Source organism: Carcharhinus amblyrhynchos, chromosome 1 (genome assembly GCF_965287045.1).
Source record: "Carcharhinus amblyrhynchos chromosome 1, sCarAmb.v2.hapA, whole genome shotgun sequence".
In the NCBI taxonomy this organism is placed as follows: Eukaryota; Metazoa; Chordata; class Chondrichthyes; order Carcharhiniformes; family Carcharhinidae; genus Carcharhinus; species Carcharhinus amblyrhynchos.
Window position 1 is genome coordinate 5,075,962 of NC_137324.1, and position 14,841 is coordinate 5,090,802.

The 14,841-nt window shown below is 48.3% G+C and overlaps 1 protein-coding gene across 1 annotated transcript in view; it reads right to left on the reverse strand.

The window, feature by feature from the left end:
* LOC145348502 (disintegrin and metalloproteinase domain-containing protein 12-like) overlaps positions 1-14,841 on the reverse strand; it is a 200,291-nt gene that overhangs the window by 153,865 nt on the left and 31,585 nt on the right. The window contains exons 5-6 of the mRNA XM_080196694.1: positions 3,948-4,024; positions 1,404-1,578 (exon numbers count right to left, since the gene is read on the reverse strand). Coding sequence (XP_080052820.1) covers positions 1,404-1,578; positions 3,948-4,024 — 252 coding nt within the window. The remainder of the gene's footprint in view (positions 1-1,403; positions 1,579-3,947; positions 4,025-14,841) is intronic.

Genomic DNA, 14,841 nt, shown 5'->3' on the forward strand with positions numbered 1-14,841 from the left:
GTATCCGCCTTGCCAACTCACCTCTGATCCCATGCGAATTCACCTTTTGCACCAACAGTGGATGCATTGGTGATCATTTTCCAGCATTCTATAGACTCTGAAAGAGCTCCAATGGATTGGAGGGTAGCTAATGTGACCCCACTTTTTAAAAGGAGAGAGAAAACCAGGAATTATACGCCGGTTAGCCTGACATCGGTGATGGGGAAAATGCTGGAGTCAATTATTAAGGATGCAATAACAGTAAGCGGTGACAGAATCAACGCAAGTCAGCATGGATTCACTAATGAAGCCGGCCACTGTGCTGAATTCCTTGGTTCGCAGCTATCTCAGGCTTCCTTAGAGTACAGGGTATAATTGATTGCTGTCAGAGCTCCATAGCCCCAGCCTTTGATGTTTGTGAACAGGAAAGGGTTCCATTCCTCCAACTGGTGTGCAGTCATCACGCGTGTTTGTGGCAGGTACTCTGGGAGTTGCCATGACACATATTTCCTGACTTACAGTCAATGCCTCACATATTAGTAATTACAGGGCTGGCTGCTTGGGAGAAGAGGCACCCATCTCAATGATCGCTCATGATATCAGAGTGTTGCTCTTTGAGTCATTAGAGGACAGGTACAATGGGTGCCTGAAACGCACTGCCAAAGGTAGTGGTGAAAGCAAACACATTAGCAACATGTAAGACGCATCTGAATGGGTACATGAATAGGGAGGGAATAGAGGGTACAGACCTATAAGGGCAGAAAGTTTTGTTTTGTTTAGTTTGGCCATCATGATCAGCACAGGCTTGGAGGGCTGAAGGGCCTGTTCCTGTGCTGTACTGTTCTTTGTTTAGAATGGGAAGAGAATGCGATTCCAGCGAGTGCTGTTTTTAATAATGACATGGTGGTGCGTATAAACAGTGTTCACACCATGGAACAGTGGGGAATCCGGACCAGCCATCAAGCCACCATGAAAGTGGAGAGGGGAGAATTCCAAACTGTATTCCTGATGGTGGGAAGGCCTCTCTCTCAACGGTGGCACAGTGGTTAGCACTGTTGCCTCACAGTGCCAGGGACCTGGGATCGAATCCTGGCTGGGTCACTGTCTGTGTGGAGTCTGCATGTTCTCCCCATATCTGCATGGGTTTCCTCCCAGTACTCTGGTTTCCTCCCAAAGTCTGAAAGACATGCTGATTAGGTGCAAGGGGTGGTAAATTCTCCCTCAGCGTACCTGAGCAGTCGCCCGAGTGTGGCGACTGGGGGATTTTCACAGTAACTTCATTGCAATGTCAATGCAAGTCTTCTGTGACACTAATAAATAAACTTTAAACTTTAAATCTTGTCTCAGGCTAGGGGGGATAATTCCACTCCCCATATATATCATCAATTGTGTTCAGTCAGTTGGCTGCAGTGCTCATTACTCACCTTCTGTGAATGCTGAAGATGGCGAGTCAGATTTAACTCAAAGGAGATGTTCTTGACTCTGCAACTACTGGGTGCTAAAGGGAGATCTTCAGGTCGATATAATAAATGGTTGCCATGCTCATCCCCTTCAAGGTGTTCAATAATGTAAGTTCGATTACCTAAAACAATCAGGGCACTAGAAGCGAGAAAGAGAAAAAAATACACCCATAGCATGCTCAATATGAAGATGACAGGCAAAATTTTACCAGAAAATGACAGAGTGTATTTCCAGCCAGCAAAGCAGTCAGTTTTCTCTCCAGATCTTACCACATACTGCCAAAAACAATCACGGGGGCATGTTTCACATTGCCATGCAGGTGGGGTGGGGCCTCCACAGGCCAGCAGATTCAGCTGCACTGAGATCAGGGTGCCATGTTTAAAGGGCACTCCAATCAGAACAGCAATAAACCTCCTCTCAGAGCCCCCCACCCCGCCCCCGCCGCCCCCCCAGCCCATTATGGGGGTCAGGAGCTGCTTCCCCACTCCCCCTCATTGGAGCTGGCATTCAATTCTGACTCTCCCATCCCACTGCCCCCCACCACCGCCCCCGCCCTGATCATCAGCTTCTGTTTTCCCGTCACCCCATCCGAGTCTGAGACAGCGCACTTCCCCTCAATCAAACGGCCAGTGCCAACATCCCCAGCTCTCCCGTCCGCTCTGATCCACCACCACATATAAATGAATCTACCCCTCCCACATGAGGCTGCCACTGGAGTCTGCCCCTTAGCACACGTTGGAACTGCAGGTTGGCATGGGCTTGGTAGTCAGTGCCGGGAGCATCATCAGGCCACTGCTTGGTTGTGTCCTTCTCCCCTGGTGGGTGAGACTGGGAAATCGCCTGGGTGAAACTGTTATAATCATGACATTGTATTTGAAAATACATAGGGAGGATCAAATTCTGGTGAGGAGGGGGCATGTTAATAATGTTAAAATATATTCAAATGTGTGAAAACCTTAATGGGTGTGAACCCTATGATATCCCCAGCAAGGGGCAGGAAAGAGGTTAGGGTTCCCAAGCCTAGTTGCCCTTGAACTGAGTGACTTGCTAAGCCATTTCAGAGGACATTGTGGGCCAGACCCATCAAAAGTATAGACACACAGAGGGACCTGGGTGTGCAAGTCCACAGATCCTTGAAGGTGGCATCACTGGTGGAGAAGGTGGTGAAGAAAGCTTATGGCATGCTTGCCTTTATAGGATGAGGTACATAGTATAAAAATTGGCGTCTGATGTTGCAGCTGTATAGAATGTTGGTTAGGCCACATTTCGATTATTGTGTCCAGTTCTGGTCGCTGCACTACCAGAAGGACGTGGAGGCTTTGGAGAGAGCACAGAGAAGGTTTACCAGGAGGTTGCCTGTATGGAGGGTCTTAGCTATGAGGAGAGATTGGGTAAACTGAGGTTGTTCTCCCTGGAAGACGGAGAATGAGAGGAGACCTAATAGAGGTGTATAAAATTATGAGGGGTATGGATAGGGTGAACAGTGGGGAGCTTTTTCCCAGGTCAGAGGTGACAAACACGAGGGGCCACAGGTTCAAGGTGAGCTATGAGGAGAGGCTGAATAAACTAGGCTTGTACTCGTTAGAGTTTAGAAGAATGAGGGGAGATCTCATTGAGACGTATAAGATGATGAATGGGATGGATAGGATAGAGGTGGAAAGACTCTTCCCGCTCAAAAAAGACAGTAGGACTAGGGGGCACAGCCTCAAGATAAAGGGGGGGCAGTTCAGAATGGAGTTGAGGAGGAACTTCTTCACTCAAAGGGTGGTGAATCTCTGGAATTCTCTGCCCGTTGAAGTGGTGGAGGCTGCCTCGCTAAATATTTTTAAGAAGCGGGTTGATGGGTTTTTGATAAGAGAGGGGATTAAGGGTTATGGGGAGAGGGCGGGAAAGTGGAACTGAGCCACGACAGATCAGCCATGATCTTATTGAATGGCGGGGCAGGCTCGAAGGGCCAGATGGCCTACTCCTGCTCCTATTTCTTATGTTCTTATGTTCTTATGTTCTTATGTTCTTAACTCAGGTATCAGAGGGACGTATTTTACACAGAGGGTGGTGGGGGCCTGGAATGCACTGCCAAGCAGGGTGGTGGAGGCAGATACACTGGGATTGTTTAAGACTTATCTGGATAGCCACATGAACAGACTGGGAATGGAGCAATACAAAAGAATGGTCTAGTTGGACCAATGAGAGGCGCAGTCTTGAAGAGCCGAAGGGCCCGTTTCCTGTGCTGTATTGTTCTTTGTTCTTACCAGGTAAGGGCAGCAGATTTTCTTCCCTAAGAAACATTGTGAACCAGAAGGGTTTTTATGACAATTGGTTCCCATTAGCGAAACAAGCTTTCTGATAGAACAGAATGATGAATTGAATTTAAATTCTGCCAGCTCTAGTAGTGAGGTTTGAATCCATGTTCCCAGAACATGGATTACTAGTGCAGTGATATAATTACCACACCACATTAAACATCAATATCTAATAATTTGGGAAAGAACTGTTAGCTTTTCTACCTGAGTCCAGAGCAGATGCTCGCAGAGATCTGGGATCCAGGAATTCCTCTGACAAAGCCTTCATAGGAGCATTGATACTGTAGGAAGTATGATCAAACTTCAGCATAGAATTTCCTGCTACAAAAAAAGATTCTAAGCAAACTTAGTGACAGGAATTCTTCTATATATTAGTTGGCATTACCATCAGGGAACAAAGATATTGGGGGAGTGTCAGAGAACAGATTAGCAACTGAACACTTCACTAACACTGGGACAGAAGGGGGTTGGGATATCCATCAAGAATCTGTGTTGGGCTTTGAATTATTAGTGACTTGGGTGGTGGGATATCAACTCTGTGTAGATGCAGAGAAACGAGGAGGGGGAGGGAGAGGATCAGATTATTGTGATACACATAGAATGATCGAATCAGAGAATTCCTATAGCGCAGAAGGAGGCCATTTGGCCCATTGAGTCTGCAATGATTCTGACAATGTACATTACCCATGTCTTTTCCCCCTCTCTATCCCCGTAGCCTCACATATTCACCATGAACTCTCCGCCTTAAAAAGCAGTGGAAGCAGAGACTTTTAATATTTTTAAGGCAGAGCTTGTTTGATTATAGAATCAAAGAATCATAGAATCATACAGTGCAGAAGAGGCCCTTCAGCGCATCAAATTCACATTGACATATTAGAAACACCTGAACTCCCACCTAATCTCATCTGCCATTGCTGCCACTGTTCATTGGTGGAGCAGTGAAGGAATGTTTGGAAAGGGGTGTCAATCAAGTGGGTTGCTTTGTCCTGGATGGTGCTGAGCTTCTTGAGTGTTGTTGGAGCTGCCCCCATCCAGGCAAGTGGAGAGTATTCCATCACACTCTGACTTGTGCCTTGTAGATTGTGGACAGGCTGTGGGAAGTCAGGAGCTGAGATTTTTTTTAATCATTCATAGGCAGCTGGCTGGACCAGCATTTATTACCCATGGGATGTGGGTATCGCTAGACGGCCAACATTTATTGCCCATCATTAATTTGCTTTGATCTGAGCCACTTGTTACCATTTCAGAGGGCATTTAAGATTCAGCCAAATTGCTTGGGTGTGAGACACATGTAGGCCAGACCAGGTAAGGATGGCAGATTTCCTTCCCTAAACGACATTAGTGAACCAAATGGGTTTTTCCAACAAATGACAATGGTTTTGGCAGGCTTTGATCTCCTGAAGCAACAGTGTTCCTTGTTAAACAGTTTCATGATAACTCAGGGTCCCTGTACAGCCAACCTCCGTCACTGAGGCCACAGCACAAACCCTAACGCACTTGTGGAGTGACAGCAGCAATGCTGCACATTGCCAAAGAGTGTCTCTCTACAGACTAAGTGGCAGACTAATCACATTAAATTAACCAACGGAAAGACAATCACTTAGCACCAGAGATTTGCATTTTCTCAATTAAATAAATTAGTGACAAGTGGGCTTACATTAACACTGCGATGAAGTTACTGTGAAAATTCTGTAGTCAGTACACTCCAGCACCTATTCGGGTACACAGAGGGAGAATTTAGCATGGCCAATGCACCTAACAAGTACATCTTTCGGACTGTGGATGGAAACCGGAGGAAACCCACAGAGACTTGGGGAGAACGTGCAGACTCCGCACAGACAGTGACCCATGTCGGGAATCAAACCTGGGTTCCTGGCACTGTAAGGCAGTTGTGCTACCCACCTTGTCACCATTTCAACCAAAAAAATTGCAGAGTTGAACAGAGGTTATAGAGGTCATAGAGGTTTACAGCTTGGAAAAAGGTCCTTCGGCCTAATTTGCCCATTCCACCTTTTTTTTAAACCCCTAAGCTAATAGATTCTTGATGAGCAAGGGAGTTCGCAGGAAAGTGGTGATGAGGCTGAAAACAGATCAGCCATGATCTTATGAAATGACAAAGCAGGCTTGAGGGGCTGAGTAGTCTAAATTGTATTTATGTCTTTATACTGTCTGCTCAGTAGCTGAAGATGGCTGGGCCCCAGAGGCAACCCTGGAGAGCCCCTGCAACAATGCTCTTGGGCTGAGATAATGGGAACCAATGACCATAACTATTTTCCTTTGTGCAAGGCGTGACTCCAGCTAGCAGAGAGATTTCCTCCTTTTACCCATTAACATCAGCTTTGCTAGGACCGAATGGCCTCCTTCTGTGCTGTAACTTTTCAATGGTGGAATGGTTCTTTGATGCCACACTCTGTCAAACACTGCCCATGTCTGAACCAAGGCTGTAATGAGGTCAAGAACTGAGTGATCATGGCAGAACCCAAACTGAGGATCAGATTATTGCTGATCAAATGCTGTTTGATTGCACTGCCAATGGTCCTTTTCATCATTTTACTGATGATCGAGAAAAGACTGATGGGATTAGATATCCAGACTGGATTTGTCTCGCTTTTTGTGGATAGGATAATTTCTCACATTGTCGAGTTGGTGCTAGTGTTCTATCTGTACTGGAACAGCTTGGCTAGGGGCATGGCAAGTTCTGCAGCACCAGTTCTCAATCCTACTGCTGGAATATTGTCCCCACAGCCTTTGTAGTAACTAGTGCCTTTAGCTGAGCAAATCAAACTGGCTGAAGATTGACATCTGTGATGCTGGGGACCTTGGGAAAGTCCTGAAGTGTATAACTGGAATTAAGAATCTAATGATGACCATGAAACCATTGCCGATTGTCGGAAAAACCCATGTGGTTCACTAATGTCCTTACCTGGTCTGGCCTACATGTGACTCTTGAGCCACAGCAATGTGGTTGACTCTCAGCTGCCCTCAGGCAACTAGGCTTGGGCAGTAAATGCTAGCCAGCCAGTGACACCAGCGACACCCGTGTCCCATGAAAGAATTTAAAAATTTATTCAGCACTGTTCTCTGGAGCTGTGATTTCGACGAGTGGCTGCCTTTTGGTGAGTGTGCTGCATTGTAATTACTGCATTTTGACTTACTTCTAGATCGGGAGGGTTTTTGTTTATTTTGGCGCTCCGTAGCGGGAGATAGGCGCGGGGGCTGCTGGGAAGGGAGCGCGGGAGTATAAAAAGAAGGCCAAGGTAGATAGCGGGCAGCGGAGTGAAGCGGGAAGCAGAGTGAGAGGTAAAAGGGCTTAAGCTCACTGGGCTTGGGCGAGCGCAGGCTCGGTAACAGGAATTAATAGGACACCTTAAAAGGGGGCAAACATAATGGCAGGGTCTAGGGTTACACGTGTTCACTGTGTTCGTTGTCATATGTGGACATTTCTGGAGACAGCACATCTCCCGAAAGCCCACATATGCGGGAAATGTCTAGAGGTGCAGTGATTAAGGGCCCGGGTGAGGCAGCTGGAACTGAGGCTGGAGGATATGTTTTTAGTTAGGGAAAATGAGGAAATAATGGATAGGGACAGTAACACTGAGCAGATACCAGGACCTAGGAGGAGAGACGGATGGGTCACAGTTAGGAAGAGCGAAAAGAAAAGGAGTCATGGCACTAGGACCGCCCCGGAGGAATCACCCCAGAATATCAAGGGTGGGGTGACAGCTGGGGTAGAGAAGGCAAGGGAGGGAGATCAGAATACCTCGGAGGAAGGGAAGAGTGCAGGGTGTGAGATAGTGGTGGGGGATGGGAAAGTCAAAGGGATTGACAGGCGGTTCTGTGGGCAAAAGCGGGACTCCAGGATGGTAGTCTGCCTCCCTGGAGCAGGGGTACAGGATGTTTCAGAAAGGGTAGAGAGAATTTTGAAGGGTGGAGGGACTGAGTCTGATGTGATAGTGCACGTAGGAGAGAAGGATGTAGGAACAAAGTGCAGGGGGGACATACATAGGCAGTTCAGGGAGTTGGGGGCTAGGCTGAAATGTAGGGCCTCCAGGGTGGCGTTCTCTGGGCTGCTGCCGGTGCCTGGGGCTAGCAGGGCTAGAAATAATGAGATACTCCAACTCAATGCGTGGTTGAAGGATTGGTGTAGGGCAGAGGGTTTTAGATTCGTAGACCACTGGGAAGTCTTTATGAAAGAGGGGCAAATATACAAGAGGGATGGGGTACAGTTAACTGGGAAGGGCATGCATATCTTAGCTGGAAGGTTAGCTGGAGTGTTTCGGCAGGGTTTAAACTAATATGGAGGGGGGGTGGGGAGGTGGACGGAACTGGGATTGGGGATAGGGTAAGCCCGGAGGGTAGGAAGAAGGATCGGATTGTTTCTGAGGGTCTTCGGTGCATGTGTTTCAATGCTAGGAGTGTGACTGGCAAAACAGATGAACTGAACATAAGAACATAAGAACATAAGAAATAGGAGCAGGAGTAGGCCATCTGGCCCTTCGAGCCTGCCCCGCCATTCAATAAGATCATGGCTGATCTGTCGTGGCTCAGTTCCACTTTCCCGCCCTCTCCCCATAACCCTTAATCCCCTCTCTTATCAAAAACCCATCAACCCGCTTCTTAAAAATATTTAGCGAGGCAGCCTCCACCGCTTCAACGGGCAGAGAATTCCAGAGATTCACCACCCTTTGAGTGAAGAAGTTCCTCCTCAACTCCGTTCTGAACCGCCCCCCCTTTATCTTGAGGCTGTGCCCCCTAGTCCTACTGTCTTTTTTGAGCAGGAAGAGTCTTTCCACCTCTATCCTATCCATCCCATTCATCATCTTATACGTCTCAATGAGATCTCCCCTCATTCTTCTAAACTCTAACGAGTACAAGCCTAGTTTATTCAGCCTCTCCTCATAGCTCAACCCCCTCAACTCCGGTATCAGCCTAGTAAACCTCCTCTGCACTCCCTCCAGGGCCAAAATATCCTTGCGCAGGTGCGGCGCCCAAAACTGCACACAGTACTCCAGCTGCGGCCTCACCAATGCCCTATACAGCTGCAGCAAGACCTCCCTACTTTTATATTCAATCCCCCTCGCTATGAAGGCCAGCATCCCATTCGCCTTCCTGACCACCTGCTGCACTTGCAGGCTGGGTTTTTGCGACTCATGCACAAGGACCCCGAGGTCCCTCTGCACCATCGCCTGCTGCAGTTTTTCGCCACGTAAGTAATAGTCCTTCCTACCATTCTTCCTACCAAAGTGGACCACCTCACACTTGCCAACATTAAATTCCATTTGCCATTTCCTGGCCCATTCGCCCAGCCTATCTAGATCCTTCTGCAGACTCTCCACACCCTCCGCACAATTTGCCTTTCCCCCAATCTTGGTGTCATCAGCAAATTTCGACACCCTACACTCGGTTCCCTCCTCCAGATCATCTATATAAATGGTAAATAGCTGAGGCCCCAGCACCGACCCCTGGGGCACCCCACTAGTCACCAACCGCCAATCCGAATAGCACCCATTGACCCCCACTCTCTGCCTCCTATTTGACAACCAATCCTCTATCCACGCTAACACCCTACCCGCAACTCCATGTCCTCTGACCTTCTGCAGTAACCTCTTGTGAGGTACCTTATCAAACGCCTTCTGAAAATCCAGAAAGACCACATCCACCGGCTCTCCTCTATCCACCGCCCGAGACACATCCTCATAGAACTCCAGTAAATTTGTCAGACACGACTTCCCTTTAATGAAACCGTGTTGCGTATGCCCTATCAAGCAATTCCCTTCAAGATGCCTCGCAATTTCCTCCTTAATGACGGATTCTAACATTTTACCTACCACAGACGTTAAACTAACCGGCCTGTAATTCCCCGCCTTTTGCCTGGCACCCTTCTTAAACAACGGCGTAACATTAGCCGTTTTCCAATCTTCCGGCACTTCCCCGGAATCCAGCGACGTCTGGAAAATAACCACCAAGGCATCCACTATCACCTCCGCCATTTCTTTCAGAACCCTCGGATGCATTCCATCCGGTCCTGGGGACTTGTCCACAATCAGCCCCTCCAGTCTGTCGCGCACCACCTCTCTAGTAACAGTAATGTCATTAAGACCCTCCAGTCCTACCACCTTTCCATCGCTAACACCCGGCAAATTATTCACGTCCTCCTCCGTGAAGACAGAAACAAAAAAGTTATTCAAGACCTTAGCCATATCCCCATCCCCTACCACTAGCTCCCCTTTCTCATCCGCTAAGGGACCAACGTTCACCCTAGCCAGCCTCTTCCTTTTTATATATTTATAAAAACTCTTGCTATCCTTTTTTATATTAAGCGCTAGCCCAGCTTCATAGCTTCTTCTACCCTCCTTTATCAACTTTTTTGTCAATCTTTGTTGACATTTAAACCTTTCCCAATCCTCTTCTCGCCCACTGCTCTTAGCTACTCTAAATTCCTCCGCATTAATGTTCGAAAGGAAGTTGGAAGTGGTGGTGGTTACAGAGACTTCCTTAAAGGAAGGGCAGGACTGGCAGTTGAATGTTCCTGGGTATAAGTGCTTCAGGCGTGATAGGGGTGGGTCGCTGAGAGGTGGGGGAGTGGCGTTGTTAGTTAAGGATTGCATCATAGCAGTGCAGAGGGAGGGAGGTATAGAGGATATAGGAATCAAGTCGCTATGGGTGGAGTTGAGGAATAGGAAGGGAGATGTTACTATGTTGGGTGTGTACTACAGACCGCCCAACAGCCCGAGGGCTGTGGAAGAAGGGATAAGCAGGGACATTCTAGATAAGTGCAGGAAGAATAGGGTGGTGGTAGTGGGAGATTTTAATCTCCCCGGGGTAGATTGGAAGGTGCCGAGATCAGAGGGTGCTGACGGGGAGGAAGTTGTACAGTGTGTAATGGAAGGATCCCTGGAGCAGTATGTGGATAGCCCGACCAGAGAGGGGGCTATACTGGACTTGGTTCTGGGGAATGAGCCTGGGCAGGTGGTTGACGTTGAAGTAGGAGAGCATGTGGCTAACAGTGACCACAACTCTGTCTGGTTTAAGATATTAATGGATAAAGATGAAGCCTGTCCTAAGGGGAGGGTGTTAAACTGGGGGAGGGCTAGATACAACCGGATTAGGCAGGATCTTAAAGATACGGACTGGGGTAAGCTGTTTGATGGCAGGTCGACGCTGGGTATGTGGGAGTCTCTCAAGGGAAAACTAAAATCTTTGCAGGAAAGGCATGTGCCGGTCAAGAGGAAGGATGGGAAGGGTAGGATTAGAGAGCCGTGGGTAACTAGGGATATTGAGGACCTGGTCAGGGGGAAGAGGGAGGCGTACATTAGATCTAGGCATTTGAGGACAGAGATAGCGTTAGAAGAATACAGAGAATGTAGGAGAGAACTTAAAAGGGGCATCAGAAAGGCAAAAAGGGGCCACGAAATGGCTTTGGTGGGTAGGATTAAGGAAAATCCTAAGGCATTTTACTCCTATGTTAGAAACAAAAGGATGGTTAGAGGGAAGATTGGTCCTCTCAGGGACAGAGGAGGGGAACTATGCTTGGAGCCTGGGGGAATGGGGGAGATCTTGAATGAATACTTTGCGTTGGTATTCACGCAGGAGAGGGGCCTGATGTCTGGTGCTGTGCTTGAGGAGTTTGAGGATCCGTTGAGGGAAATAGTCATCACGAGGGAAGAGGTGTTGGGACTTTTAGACAGTATAAAGACGGATAAATCTCCGGGGCCTGATGGCATCTATCCCAGGCTGCTAAGGGAGGTGAGGGATGAAATTGCTGGGCCTCTGACGCAAATCTTTGTCTCTTCTTTGGACACAGGTGAGGTCCCAGAGGATTGGCGGATTGCAAATGTAGTACCGTTGTTTAAAAAGGGTCAGAGGGATAACCCAGGGAATTATAGGCCGGTGAGCTTGACTTCAGTTATAGGCAAGCTAATGGAGAGGATCCTCAAGGATAGGATGTATGAACATCTGGAGCGCTGCAATCTGATCAGGGATACGCAGCATGGCTTCGTTACAGGGAGGTCGTGCCTTACGAATCTAGTGGAATTTTTTGAAGAGGTGACAAAAACGGTTGACAAAGGACATGCCGTTGATGTCGTCTATATGGATTTCAGTAAGGCGTTTGACAAGGTCCCTCATGGTAGGCTGATAGAAAAGGTGAAGGCTCATGGGATACAAGGCCAGGTATGTAGATGGGTGGAGAACTGGCTTGGGAGGAGGAGACAGCGGGTAGTAGTGGAAGGCTCCTTTTCCAATTGGAGGTCTGTCACCAGTGGTGTGCCGCAGGGCTCGGTACTAGGACCTCTTCTATTTGTAGTATATATTAATGACTTGGAAGAGGGGGTAGGTGGTGTGATCAGCAAATTTGCTGATGACACTAAGATGGTTGGATTGGCGGGTACTGAGGAGCAGTGCCTGGCAATGCAACAGGACATAGACAGGCTGGTAGATTGGGCAGATAGATGGCAAATGGAATTTAATCCGGAGAAATGCGAGGTGATGCACTTTGGCTGGAATAATGTGGAGGGGAGTTATACGATAAAAGGTAGAACTATCCGGAGTATAGATACGCAGAGAGACCTGGGGGTGCAAGTGCACAAGTCCCTGAAGGTGTCGGTGCAGGTGCAGAATGTGATGAGGAAAGCGTGTGGTATGTTAGCCTTCATAGGAAGGGGTATAGAATATAAGGGTAGGAGTCTGATGTTGCAGTTGTATAGAACGTTGGTTAGGCCTCACTTGGAGTACTGCGTCCAGTTCTGGTCGCCGTACTACCGGAAGGATGTAGAGATACGGTACAGTGATGCAGCAGGACATAGGCAAAGAGAAGGGGAAAAGGAACGTAGTAGTGATTGGGGATAGTGGGGTGAAGGGTATTGACACTGTCCTTTGTCACAATGACAAAGTGCACAGAAGGGTGTGTTGTCTGCCTGGTGCTCGGGTACAGGATGTCGCAGCTGGGCTGCAGAGGAACCTGGAGTGGGAGGGTGAGAATCCGGTCGTTGTGGTACATGTGGGTGCCGGCGACGTAGGCAAAGTGCGGACTGAGGATCTGGGGAGGGAGTATGAGAAGCTGGGAATGGAATTAAAAAGTAGAACCGACAAGGTGGTCGTCTCTGGGCTACTGCCTGAACTGAGTGCAGACGGGCATAGGGTTGACAGGATAAAGGAAGTGAATGGGTGGCTCAGGGATTGGTGTGGGAGGAATGGGTTCGAATTTATGGGGCATTGGCACCAGTATTGGGGTAGGTGGGACTTGTTCGGGCGGGATGGGGTTGGTCTGAACCGTGCTGGGACCAGAGTGTTGGCGAATCGAGTAAAGAGGACTGTAGACAGGGCTTTAAACTAATTGGGGGGGGGAGGGTGCGAGGGTAGGTGACGCTACGAGGTCTAAAGTTAAGGATAGGGTACAGGTAAGGGAAGAGGCCGAGGATGTCCCAATTGGTGGCGTTACGGCAAATAGGGTCCAGGTGAAGGCTGGGATGAAAGCGCTTTATCTGAATGCACGAAGCATTCGGAATAAAGTGGATGAGCTGGTGGCGCAGATCGACACAAATGGATACGATCTGGTGGCCATTACAGAGACGTGGCTGCAAGGTGACAGGGACTGGGAGATGAATGTACAGGGCTATCAAGTGTTTAGGAAGGATAGGCAGGAGGAAAGAGGGGGTGGCGTAGCTCTGCTGATTAAGGATAGCATCAAGGTGGTAGCAAGGGATGATATCGGAGCCAAAGAGCAGAAAGTGGAATCGTTGTGGGTGGAGATTAGGAACAGCAAAGGGAGGAAGACACTGGTGGGTGTCGTCTATAGGCCCCCAAATAATGATCTGGAGGTGGGGCGGGCTGTTAACGCGCAAATAAGTGCGGCGTGCAGGAATGGGACGGCAGTAGTTATGGGAGATTTCAATCTGCATATTGATTGGTCGACCCATGTTGGACGAGGTGGGCTCGAGGAGGAGTTCTTGGAATGCTGCCAGGATAATTTCCTTGAACAGTGTGTGTTGGAGCCGACGAGGGAGCGAGCTATCTTGGATCTGGTGCTATGTAATGAGGCGGGTAGAATTAGGGACCTTGCGGTGAAGGATCCTCTTGGAGAGAGTGATCATTGCATGGTGGAGTTTCTGTTGCAGATGGAGGAGGAGAAAGTGGGTTCCCGGACACGCGTCCTTTGTTTGAATAGAGGGGAGTATGGTAGGATGAGAGAAGAATTGGCGAATGTGGACTGGGGGAGCACGTTGGAAGGTAGGTCTGCTGAGGAGCAGTGGAGGATCTTTAAGGAGATCTTTCTTGGTGCTCGGCAGAAATTTATTCCGATGGTCAAAAAGGACAGTAGGAGGAGAGGTAATAAGCCGTGGATAACGAAGGAGGTGAAGGAAAGTGTTAAATTAAAAGCGGAGGAATTTAGAGTAGCTAAGAGCAGTGGGCGAGAAGAGGATTGGGAAAGGTTTAAATGTCAACAAAGGTTGACAAAGAAGTTGATAAAGGAGGGTAGGAGAAGCTATGAAGCTGGGCTAGCACTTTATATAAAAAAGGATAGCAAGAGTTTTTATAAATATATAAAAAGGAAGAGGCTGGCTAAGGTGAACGTTGGTCCTTTAGAGGATGAGAAAGGGGACCTAGTGGTAGGGGATGGGGAAATGGCTAAGGTCTTGAATAACTTTTTTGTTTCTGTCTTCACGGAGGAGGACGTGAATAATTTGCCGGGTGTTAGCGATGGAAAGGTGGTCGGACTGGAGGGTCTTAATGACATTACTGTTACTAGAGAGGTGGTGCTCGACAGACTGGAGGGGCTGATTGTGGACAAGTCGCCAGGACCGGATGGAATGCATCCGAGGGTTCTGAAAGAAATGGCGGAGGTTATAGTGGATGCCTTGGTGGTTATTTTCCAGACGTCGCTGGATTCCGGGGAAGTGCCGGAAGATTGGAAAACGGCTAATGTTACGCCGTTGTTTAAGAAGGGTGCCAGGCAAAAGGCGGGGAATTATAGGCCGGTTAGTTTAACGTCTGTGGGAGGTAAAATGTTAGAATCCGTCATTAAGGAGGAAATTGCGAGGCATCTTGAAGGGAATTGCTTGATCGGGCAGACGCAACACGGTTTCATTAAAGGGAAGTC